This window comes from Oncorhynchus mykiss, chromosome 25, assembly GCF_057628025.1.
Source record: "Oncorhynchus mykiss isolate SJ-2025 chromosome 25, ASM5762802v1, whole genome shotgun sequence".
Lineage (NCBI taxonomy): Eukaryota > Metazoa > Chordata > Actinopteri > Salmoniformes > Salmonidae > Oncorhynchus > Oncorhynchus mykiss.
Window position 1 is genome coordinate 48,491,192 of NC_143046.1, and position 12,166 is coordinate 48,503,357.

General features: G+C 41.9%; 2 protein-coding genes across 8 annotated transcripts in view; one reads left to right on the forward strand and one right to left on the reverse strand.

Annotated features, from left to right (window-relative positions):
* babam2 (BRISC and BRCA1 A complex member 2) overlaps nt 1–11,418 on the reverse strand; it is a 198,737-nt gene extending 187,319 nt beyond the window's left edge. For 2 of the 4 annotated variants that reach the window (XR_016491854.1, XM_090220431.1), the window contains exons 1-3: nt 11,125–11,382; nt 10,505–10,659; nt 1,161–1,237 (exon numbers count right to left, since the gene is read on the reverse strand). Coding sequence is in view for 2 of the 4 variants with exons in the window: in XM_090220431.1 (XP_090076557.1) it covers nt 1,161–1,237; nt 10,505–10,641 (214 nt within the window). In the remaining 2 variants the exon portion in view is untranslated. Of the gene's footprint in view, nt 1–1,160; nt 1,238–10,504; nt 10,660–11,124 lie in introns of all 4 variants that reach the window. The other 2 variants (XR_016491855.1, XM_021584324.3) reach the window with 2 other exon arrangements.
* The window catches only part of rbks (ribokinase), a 73,858-nt gene continuing 73,044 nt past the window's right edge, over nt 11,353–12,166 (forward strand). Inside the window, exon 1 of one of the 4 annotated variants that reach the window (XM_021584325.3) lies at nt 11,353–11,690. The gene's annotated coding sequence lies outside the window, so the exon portion shown is untranslated. The remainder of the gene's footprint in view (nt 11,691–12,166) is intronic. The other 3 variants (XR_016491856.1, XM_021584327.3, XR_016491857.1) reach the window with 3 other exon arrangements.

The following is a 12,166-nucleotide window of genomic DNA, read 5'->3' on the forward strand; positions in this document are numbered from 1 at the left end:
TGAAAATATTTTTTTTTATGAAAATATTTCAATCATTATTTGAATACGTTGGTAACCTGTTAAAGTGATAATGACCTCGGAGCTGGTGTTTGGAGGATTTATTGGCACAGGTGGTGTTAGGCCCGAGACGGCAAACCGTGCCAATACCTTTCGGTTACTGCTCCCATTTTTTGGACATTAAAGGCATGTTTCAAACACCAACTTCGAGGGCATTATCACTTAAATAACTCATTGTATTGTCCATTTTAATGAATGCCAAACCCTTCCAACCCAGCAAAAACAACATTCCCTAGAATATTAACTGAAGATAAACCATTCCACATCAAATAATAGTCTACTGACCAAGATTTCCTTACAAACAATATTGCAATATTTTTTATTATAAAACAATACAGTGTATATTTGCAGAAGCTCTGCATCTGCAATGCAGAGACAACTCCACCTGGCCTCATATGAAAGCATAAGACCCAAAGGCAAAGCTGTTCAGGAAGATTTAGGCTTTCAAATGTTAGCGTAGGCAGAGGACAAGGCAAAAAAAAAAAACATAAGATTGTTTCTCTCATTAAAAATCCATAACGATTTAAATATTTATTCAGCATCTGCGCAAGATATCCATTTGCAAAGAAGCACAACTGATCAGTAAATCTGTCCCCAACCAAGTGACAGCCGATTATATTTATGTTTACACCAACTACTGTATAACTTTCTCAAAAAGAATGGCAACATGCCGATGCTAACTTGCACAGCTACAAAACTAGAAGCTAAAATCATGAGCTGATTTAGGTCCCATCTATCACACTGGATTACTAATACATTTCTGCCCCTATCAACATAATCAGGATCAGCTGTCTCTATACACATAGAGGGTGCATCCTAAATGGCACCCTACTCCCTATTGACTTGCATAGCTAAATTAAGGTTACATTTAAAATAAAACAAACAAAACAAATTGAGTGCACTACTTTGTACCAGAGCCCTATGGGGCCCTGGACAAAAGTCGGGCATTATATAAGGAAAACAGTACCATTTGGGACACAGATATGACCTTAACAACAGAGCCAACCAGCCCTGACCTGGACCAGCTGTTCATGGCACAAATTAACCAAACACATGTGAAAGGAGACAAATAGGGGAGAATGAGCCAGACAGACACTGCTTACATTTCAAGGTTTCTCCAGCGTAGGGGATGTGCAGTTTGAATCGATCACAACAGGGCCCTGGAGTCAGAGACGTGCATCTGAAGAGATGGGGAAAGAGATGTCAAATTGGGTGTCAAATGAAAGCTAAGAGTAGGGATGCACAATATACTGGTGAACATATCGGAATCGGACGATATTAGCTAAAATTCGTATCGGCCCGATGTCTAGTTTAATGCCGATGTGCAACACAGATGTCAAAGCTGACGTGCAAACCTATATGACGTAATGACGCCACGTAAAATGTTGTGCTACATGTGCAACACAGCATTCCTAACCTAGCCCACAATGTCTTCTGTGTGGATCGAGCAGTCATTTGAAAGAGCAAGAACATTTCAGCGAGACAACTCAAAACGCGAAATCCATTAACATCAAGATAATGGAATTCATTGCCCTTGACAATCAGTCGTTCTCTTTCGTGCGTGATGTTGGCTTTCGCCGACTGGTCTTGCACCGGTAACACTATCAAGTGCGCAATTTTTCAGATGTTGCCCTACCGGAGTTACACAGTGACAGAGTCACTGCAATTAGCTTCACCACATGCATGCTATGGGATGCCGTTTTAGTCTTTGCATGTCAAAAAAGATAGTCGCACTGTCAAAGCCTTACAAAAAAGTCTGCAAACAAACAAACACCGGCCACGAACGATGTGTATACAATACCGCGTCGGTAATAAGCATCATTTGTTCAACTGCAACTTCTGGGGTAGCTAGCTTTAGCACCAATAAATACAACCAGCCTGAAAAGAATGACCAATAGAAACCGCAGTCATTTTCATTATTCTTAGCAATGATTTAGGAATCCTTGTGAGTATGTATTAGCTAGGTTGCCACTTGTTGTTCGCCTATTGACATTGAACTTCAGTTCATGAACATAAATAGCTAGCCAGCTACTTAACCCTGTTGCCCAAAGCTAGCAGACAGCTAGCTTCATCTGGCTAGTGAGGCTCGACCAGACCACGTTGTGTTGTGTTGCTAGCCACAATAAGGATTAGGCACAATAGAGGAATGTGCAGTTTGCCTTCAAAATAAAAGTATGCCAATGACAGTGATGCAAATGAATACAATTAGCAGAATTATGCCACTTTTATTTTGAAGGCTAACCGCAAAGTCCACTTTTGTGGCTAATCCTTACTGTGGCTAGCTTCACATAGTGCCTTGCGAAAGTATTCGCCCCCCTTGAACTTTGCGACCTTTTGCCACATTTCAGGCTTCAAACAGAAAGATATAAAACTGTATTTTTTTGTGAAGAATCAACAACAAGTGGGACACAATCATGAAGTGGAACGACATTTATTGGATATTTCAAACTTTTTTAACAAATCAAAAACTGAAAAATTGGGCGTGCAAAATTATTCAGCCCCTTTACTTTCAGTGCAGCAAACTTCTCAGAAGTTCAGTGAGGATCTCTGAATGATCAAATGTTGACCTAAATGACTAATGATGATAAATACAATCCACCTGTGTGTAATCAAGTCTCTGTATAAATGCACCTGCACTGTGATAGTCTCAGAGGTCCGTTAAAAGCGCAGAGAGCATCATGAAGAACAAGGAACACACCAGGCAGGTCCGAGATACTGTTGTGAAGAAGTTTAAAGCCGGATTTGGATACAAAAAGATTTCCCAAGCTTTAAACATCCCAAGGAGCACTGTGCAAGCGATAATATTGAAATGGAAGGAGTATCAGACCACTGCAAATCTACCAAGACCTGGCCGTCCCTCTAAACTTTCAGCTCATACAAGGAGAAGACTGATCAGAGATGCAGCCAAGAGGCCCATGATCACTCTGGATGAACTGCAGAGATCTACAGCTGAGGTGGGAGACTCTGTCCATAGGACAACAATCAGTCGTATATTGCACAAATCTGGCCTTTATGGAAGAGTGGCAAGAAGAAAGCCATTTCTTAAAGATATCCATAAAAAGTGTTTTTAAAGTTTGCCACAAGCCACCTGGGAGACACACCAAACATGTGGAAGAAGGTGCTCTGGTCAGATGAAACCAAAATTGAACTTTTTGGCAACAATGCAAAACGTTATGTTTGGCATAAAAGCAACATAGCTGAACACACCATCCCCACTGTCAAACATGGTGGTGGCAGCATCATGGTTTGGGCCTGCTTTTCTTCAGCAGGGACAGGGAAGATGGTTAAAATTGATGGGAAGATGGATGGAGCCAAATACAGGACCATTCTGGAAGAAAACCTGATGGAGTCTGCAAAAGACCTGAGACTGGGACGGAGATTTGTCTTCCAACAAGACAATGATCCAAAACATAAAGCAAAATCTACAATGGAATGGTTCAAAAATAAACATATCCAGGCGTTAGAATGGCCAAGTCAAAGTCCAGACCTGAATCCAATCGAGAATCTGTGGAAAGAACTGAAAACTGCTGTTCACAAATGCTCTCCATCCAACCTCACTGAGCTCGAGCTGTTTTGCAAGGAGGAATGGGAAAACATTTCAGTCTCTCGATGTGCAAAACTGATAGAGACATACCCCAAGCGACTTACAGCTGTAATCGCAGCAAAAGGTGGCGCTACAAAAGGGGGCTGAATAATTTTGCACGCCCAATTTTTCAGTTTTTGATTTGTTAAAAAAGTTTGAAATATCCAATAAATGTCGTTCCACTTCATGATTGTGTCCCACTTGTTGTTGATTCTTCACAAAAAAATACAGTTTTATATCTTTATGTTTGAAGCCTGAAATGTGGCAAAAGGTCGCAAAGTTCAAGGGGGCCGAATACTTTCGCAAGGCACTGGGTCTGAACACCATTAATCAAATAAGAACAGTCTTATATTTTTATTTGACCTATATTTAACTAGTTAAGAACAAATTCTTATTTTCAATGATGGCCTAGGAACCACAGATTTGTACCGTGTCAGCTCGGGGGTTTGAACTTGCAACCTTCCGGTTACTAGCCCAACGCTCTAACCACTAGCCACTAACCACTAGCCTTACCACTAGCCACTAACCTTGCCGACCCATAAACTAGGGTTATTTTAGATGACAGTTAGCTAACTATAGGTACTGAAACAGATTCTCGTTTTGCTATGTTTTTGGGGAAGAACATTGTTTGCATCCATGAGCTAGCTAGCTTTTTTTATGACCAGCACTGTAGGTGCACGAGACAACTTCACCAGCATCATAGCATGAATCATTGTGACATATGAAATACGAGTGATAGTGTAATCAATATGTAATAACTACGTAAAAAATGTATGAACGTGTTAAATTATTATGTGATGTGCAGTCATATTCAGGTCATGATTGGTCAACAAGCTTATTTGACACGTCAAGTAGTGTTATTCGACGTGTATCTTTTTTGACATACAAAGACCCAAACGGTGTTCCATAAAAATCCTGGTTGGGAATGAAACAACTGAACAAATTAACAACAAAACAGCACAGCAAGTTAGTGAAAGAAATAGGTTTTGATTATGTTTTACTGGTAATGGGGACATACGTAAATGCCAACAAAATAACTTTCTGGTCAGTGTTTTGCGTGTAACGTTTATTTAACTAAATAAGAACAAATTCTTATTTACAATGACGGCCCGGATGACGCTGGGCCAATTGTGCGCCGCCCTATGGGAATCCCAATCACGGCCGGATGTGAAAGACCCTGGAATTGAACCAAGGACTGTAGTGACGCCTCTTGCACTAGAATGTTTAAAAGGCCCAACAAAAAATGAGTTTTTAGCAGCAGCATGGTTAACGTTACCGCGCCGCAATTCGCTGAGAGTGCAGAGGGGAGAGTGGAGCTTAATGTAACACAGGTCAATTGTAGGGTAACTTGCAGTAAAACACCACCCAACATAATTTTGGGGGACTGACTTAAAAAATTGTGATGAGACAGATTACATTTTTAGTTGAGCAAGAGTAGTGCAACCAGGTAAAGTATTGGAGGGGGACATAAAATGAATCAATAGAACGCTTAGTTAAAAGATCACATTTGAAACCTAGCTAATGATTAGCCCAATAGGGTTATAGTCACAGCCATGCATGTTCCCCCTCAAGCTGATACCACGACAGCCATCAAAGAACTTCACTGGACTGACTCTTTTCAAACTGGAAACCACATATCCTGAGGCTGCATTTATTGTAGCTGGGGATTTCAACAAAGCAAATTTGAGGAAAACGCTACCCAAGTTCTGACAACACATTGACTGTAGTACTTGCGCTTCAAAATCTCTCAACAACTGTTATTCCCCCTTCTGGGATGACTACAAGGCCCTCCCCTACCCTCCATTCATCAAACCAGATCACAACTCTATTCTGCTCCTCCCTTCCTACAGGCAGAAAGTCAAACAGTAAGTACCCGTGCTATGGACTATTCAACGCTGGTCTGACCAATCGGAATCCATGCTTCAAGATTGTTTTGATCACACGGACTGGGATATGTTCCGGGTTGCCTCAGAATTACATTGAAGTATACAGAGACAAGGTGACTGAGTTCATCAGGAATAGTAAAGTGGATGTTGTTCCCACTTTGACAATTAAAACATACCCAAACCAAAAACCGTGGATAGATGGTGGCAGGTAGCCTAGTGGTTAGAGCGTTGGGCTAGCAACCGTAAAGTTGCTGGATCGAATCCCTGAGCTAACAATGTAAAAATCTGTCATTTTGCCCCTGAACAAGGCAGCTAACCCACTGTTCCCCGGTAGGCCGTCATTGTAAATAATAATTTGTTCTTAACTAACTTGCCAAAACTGAAAGTGCGAACCACAGTGTTTAACCACGGCAAGGTTAATGGGAATAAAGTTGGATATAAACAGTGTAGTTATTCCCTCCGTAAGGCAATCAAACAGGCAAATCGTCAGTACAGAGACAAAGTAGAGTCGCAATTCAACGGCTCAGACACGAGGCGTACAGTGCGTTTCGAAAGTATTCAGACCCCTTGACTTTTTCCACATTGTGTTACGTTACAGCCTTATTCTAAAATTAATTTTAAAAAACAATGTTTTACACTAATCAATCAACACACAAGAGGCGATTACAGCCTCAAGTCTTCTTGAGTATGAAGCTACTAGCTCGGCACACCTGTATTTGGGGAGTTTCTCCCATTCTTCTCTGCAGATCGTCTCAAGCTTTGTCAGGTTGGATGGAGAGCATCGCAGCACAGCTATTTTCCGGTCTCTCCAGAGATGTTCGATTGGGTTCATGTCTGGATTCTGTCTGGGCCACTCAAGGACATTCAGAGACTTGTCCAGAAGCCTCTCCTGCATTGTCTAGGCTGTGTGCTTAGGGTCGTTGTCTTGTTGGAAGATGAGCCTTCACCCCCAGTCTGAGGTCCTGAGCACTCTGGAGCAGGTTTTCATTAAGGATCTCTCTGTACTTTGCTCCGTTCATCTTTCCCTCGATCCAAACTAGTCTCACAGTCCCTGCAGCTGAAAAACATCCCCACAGCATGATGCTGCCACAACCATGCTTCACCATAGGGATGATGCCAGGTTTCCTCCAGGCGTGAGGCTTGGAATTCAGGTCAAAGAGTTCAATCTTGGTTTCATCAGACCAGAGAATCTTGTTTCTCATGGTCTGAGAGTCTTTAGGTGCCTTTTGGAAAACTCCAAGCGGGCTGTCATGTGCCTTTTACTGAGGAGTGGCTACTGGTGGAGTACTGCAGAGATGGGAGAACCTTACAGAAGGACAACCATCTCCATAGAGGAACTCTGGAGCTCTGTCAAAGTGACCATCAGGATCTTGGTCACCTAACTGACTAAGGCCCATCTCCCCCGATTGCTCAGTTTGGCCGGGCGGCCAGCTCTAGGAAGAGTCTTGGTGGTTCCAAACTTCTTCCATTTAAGAATGATGGAGGCCACTGTGTTCTCGGGGACCGTCAATGCTGCAGACATTTTCTGGTACCCTTCCCCAGATCTGTGCCTCGACACAATCCTGTATCGGAGCTCTATGGACAATTCCTTCGACCTCAAGGCTTGGTTTTTGCTCTGACATGCACTGTCAATTGCAAAGTTTTTTAAGGACTACAAGCGAGGCAGCCCTCCCAGTCGGCGCCATTCCTTCCCTGGTGTGGGACCTTACATACACAGGTGTATGCCTTTCCAAATCATGTCCAATCGATGTAGACTCCAATCAAGTTATAGAAACATCTCAAGGATGATCAATGGAAACAGGATGCACCTGAGCTCAATTTTGAGTCTCATAGCAAAGGGTCTGAATACTTATGTAATTAAGGTATTTCTGTGTTTTATTTTTAATACATTTGTTAAACTTTTTAAAAACTTGTTTTCGATTTGTCATTATGGGGTATAGTGTGTAGACTGATGAGGGAAATGTATTTAAACCATTTTACAATTAGGCTGTAACGTAACAAAATGTGGAAAAGGGAAAGGTGTCTGAATACTTTCCGAATGCACTGTATATGGCAGGGTCTACGGAAAACTAGCCACATCACGGACACCTACGTCTTGCTCCCGGACAAACTAAACACATTCTTTCCCCGCTTTGAGGATAACACAGTGCCACCGACGCAGACCGCTCCCAATGACCTTGGGATCTCCTTCTCCATGGTCAACGTGTTAACCCTCGCAAGGCTGCCGGCCCAGTTGGCATCCCTAGCCGCGTCCTCAGAGCAGCTGGCTGGAGTGTTTACGGACATATTCAATCTCTCCCTACACAGTCTGCTGTCCCCACTTGCTTCAAGATGTATACCATTGTTCCTGTACCCAAGAAAGCAAAGGTAACTGAACTAAATGACTGTCGCCCCGTAGCACTCACCTCTGTCACCATGAAGTGCTTAGAGAGGCTAGTTAAGGATCATCTCCCCTCCACCTCTACCTGACACCCTAGACCCACTGCAATTTGCATACCACCCCAATAGATCCAGACCATACAATCGCCATTGCACTCAACACTGCCCTATCCTATCTGGACAAGAGGAATACCTATGTAAAAATGCAGTTAATTGACAATAGCTCAGCCTTCAACACCATAGTAGCCTCCAAGCTCATCATTAAGCTCAGGGCCATGGGTCTGAACCCCGCCCTGTGCAACTGGGTCCTGGACTTCCTGACAGGTCACCCCCAGGTGGTGAAGGTAGGAAACAACACCTCCACTACGCTGATCCTCAACACAGGGGTCCCACAAGGGTGCATGTTCAGCCCCCTCCTGTACTCCCTGTTCACCCATGACTGCGTGGCCACGCACGCTTCCAACACAATTATCAAGTTTGCAGACGACACAACATTAGTAGACCTGATTACCAACAATGACGAGACGGCCTACAGGGAGGAGGTGAGGGCTCTGGCAGAGTGGTGCCATTATAATAACCTCTACCTCAACAAAACGAAGGAGCTAATCGTGGACTTCAGGAGACAGTAGAGGGAGTATGCCCCTATTCACAAAGCTTCAAGTTCCTAGGTCTACACATCACAGGAGGGCTAAGAGCAGGGCTCGCCAGAGGGTGGTGCGGTCTGTCCAAAACATCACCGGGGGCACACTACCTGCCCTCTAGGACACCAACATCACAGGAAGGCCAAAAAGATCATCAAGAACATCAACCACCTGAGCCACAGCCTGTTCACCCCGCTATCATCCAGAGGACCTAGTGAATGACCTGCAGAGAGCTGGGACCAAAGTAACAAAGCCTACCATCAGTAACACACTACGCCGCCAGGGACTCAAATCCTGCAGTGCCAGACGTGTCCCCCTGCTTAAGCCAGTACATGTCCAGGCCCGTCTGAAGTTTGCTAGAGAGCATTTGGATGATCCATAAGAAGATTGGGAGAATGTCATATGGTCAGATGAAACCAAAATAGAACTTTTTGGTAAAAACTCAACTCGTCGTGTTTGGAGGACAAAGAAGGCTGAGTTGCATCCAAAGAACACCATACCTACTGTGAAGCATGGGGGTGGAAACATCATGCTTTGGGGCTGTTTAGCTGCAAAGGGACCAGGACGACTGATCCGTGTAAAGGAAAGAATGAATGGGGCCATGTATCGTGAGATTTTGAGTGAAAACCTCCTTCCATCAACAAGGGCATTGAAGATGAAACGTGGCTGGGTCTTTCAGCATGACAATGATCCCAAACACACCGCCCGGGCAACGAAGGAGTGGCTTCGTAAGAAGCATTTCAAGGTCCTGGAGTGGCCTAGCCAGTCTCCAGATCTCAACCCCATAGAAAATCTTTGGAGGGAGTTGAAAGTCCGTGTTGCCCAGCAACAGCCCCAAAACATCACTGTCTAGAGGAGATCTGCATGGAGGAATGGGCCAAAATACCAGCAACAGTGTGTGAAAACCTTGTGAAGACTTACAGAAAACGTTTGACCTCTGTCATTGCCAACAAAGGGTATATAACAAAGTATTGAGATAAACTTTTGTTATTGACCAAATACTTATTTTCCACCATAATTTGCAAATAAATTCATAAAAAATCCTACAATGTGATTTTCTGGAGAAAAAAAATCTCATTTTGTCTGTCATAGTTGAAGTGTACTGTACCTATGATGAAAATTAAAGGCCTCTCTCATCTTTTTAAGTGGGAGAACTTGCACAATTGGTGGCTGACTAAATACTTTTTTGCCCCACTGTATGTGTGTGTATATATATATATATATATATATATATATATATATATATATATATATATATATATATATATATTGATATTGTATTCTACTATATTTTAGTCAATTCCCCAGCAACATTTCTCGTCTTAATATTAATATATTTCTTAATTCCATTATTTTACTTTTAGATTTGTGTGTATTGTTGTGAATTGTTAGATACTACCGCACGATTGGAGACAGCGAAACGCTTGTGTTCCTACACCCGCAATAACATCTGCTAAATATGTGTATTTGACCAATAAAATTGGATTTGAAAGATAAGCAACCCCATGCTTCAGCCTATTTCTTTATAGCCACTGTGTTGCATCAGTTGGGCTACAGGTGATAATGGTTATTGCTAACAGCATACACGATAATATGGTCCAATATGTTAAAATAATTTTACCAATATGATATTGGGCTCTTTCTGGAGGTGGAAATTATATTTTAGATGGTGTCAGAATAATTAGATTTTCATTAATTTTGGAGTAGAACGTCCTGAGCGCCTCAGTCCTTTAACATAAAAATTAACTGGGGACACCAGCCCCACTCTTCTTCATCAGTACTTGACAGGTAAAAGTGAATTCACACATCCGTCATATTGCTTTCACCTATTATATTTTCTCAAATTAGTGCACATGAAAGAGAGGATATAAGGAAGAGAAAACACTTTAAACTATTGAACTGCTCCACATAGTTTAATATTAAATGGTCACAGACTGTCATTAAGCAGAGGAACTCACCCAGTCTTGAGGTCTGTGACACGCAGGCAGTTGGTGGAGTCAAGGCCCACTCGACCATTCCGCACCACACTGCACAACAAGGGGCGCAGCTCAGGAGAGATGCGGTTCAGTGCAACCTCAGGGGACATGCTGTTCATCTTCCACACTCAAGTTCTCTGGAAACAGCCCAAGACAGAGACCAAAGGAGCTTGCCATCATTAACGCAGTAAACACATAATTCAATCTCACAATGCATTGACAGCTATAAAATACATATTACTGAGACAATGCTCTCATGACAGTGTGTCATGTATTCTGCAAGCTATGGTCAGTTTGTTAGATTAATCAATCACAGGCAACTGACATTTTGACACAGACTACTTTCCAACACTAGCAAAACATAGCTAGCTAAGTTACTGCAAATGTATTCATGCAAAATCGAGTCAAATTAATGGCAGAGATAGCTAAATGTATTAACTAACGTTCATTTACTTTCATTTTGATGTGTTGTTGTCGAAGGTTAGCAGCTAACTAAGTATCCATAAGCAGTAGTGGGAGGTTTTCCCAATAATTAACTAGAAAGTTTGCTAACGTTACATAAATTGCTGTCAAAGTCAGCTCAAAATTGGGAAATAGCTTACTTTATTGGAAATCCGTTAACGTTTAAATTTGTACAGCAAATAATCGGTCGTCACTAGTTACCACAGTCCCAAAGTAAAACAATAAATATTAATAAGTGATTAACCACACTGCTAAACTTATGCGTAACCCTAATCTTAATTTTTTTGTTTTTATCAATTTTTACAACAGCCAATTTTGACTTCGTGTTGTGATCAACAGTATAAACCCAAATCTTCCGGTAGATGTTTTTGGGGTCCTTTTCGGACCTCAAAGTCCATAGCCGGTGTTGCTTTTGCCGGTCTACAAAAGGCTCCTTTCATCCTGTGCTAAATATTTTTTTTGATACAAATATTTTTGGTGTGTTATAATAATGACTCCATAGAATAGATATTGCCTTTTTTTATTTGGTCAACAAATTCATTTGAAATGCATTATACGAGTCAGAACTAGCTTAGCTAGTAGAAATTCCAGAGCTGTCATTTTTCAACGTGTAACCAGGCACTATCTCAGTGGCAGATTTTGACCGTGCTAGCAATGCACTTTGGCCACTTCATAACAAGACAGCGAACTCAGAATTGGACATTAGGTAATGTGTTTATATTTTACATGTCCACCTTATTTGACATAAATCCAAGTAACTTTATGGCAGTGATTTTTGCTAGCTAGCAAAGTAAACTTTAGTCAAGCAAGCTAATGTCAGCCACTGTACCAAATATGTCTAATTGTTCTATCTGTGACAGTTGGAATCATTGCGGATTAAATTCAACTCCGCGATTTACGATGGAGTTGGGCAAGCAACTAGTGTGTGCTTACTGGAGCTCCAAGTTAATTTTTATTTAAAAAAACGACTGATTTCAGCACCCTCCAATTACGTATGACATTGTTCAGTGTAATTGTGTGCTGAAAGTCGTTTTTTATAAAAACGTCATTTTGTGACGTTGGAACTCCAGTCAGCCCACACTAGTTTTCGCCCAGCTCCATCTTAAATTGTAGAGTTGAGTTTAGCCGGCTTTTGGCAGTGATGGGAAAAAGTACTCAATTATCATACATGAAAAAAAGTAA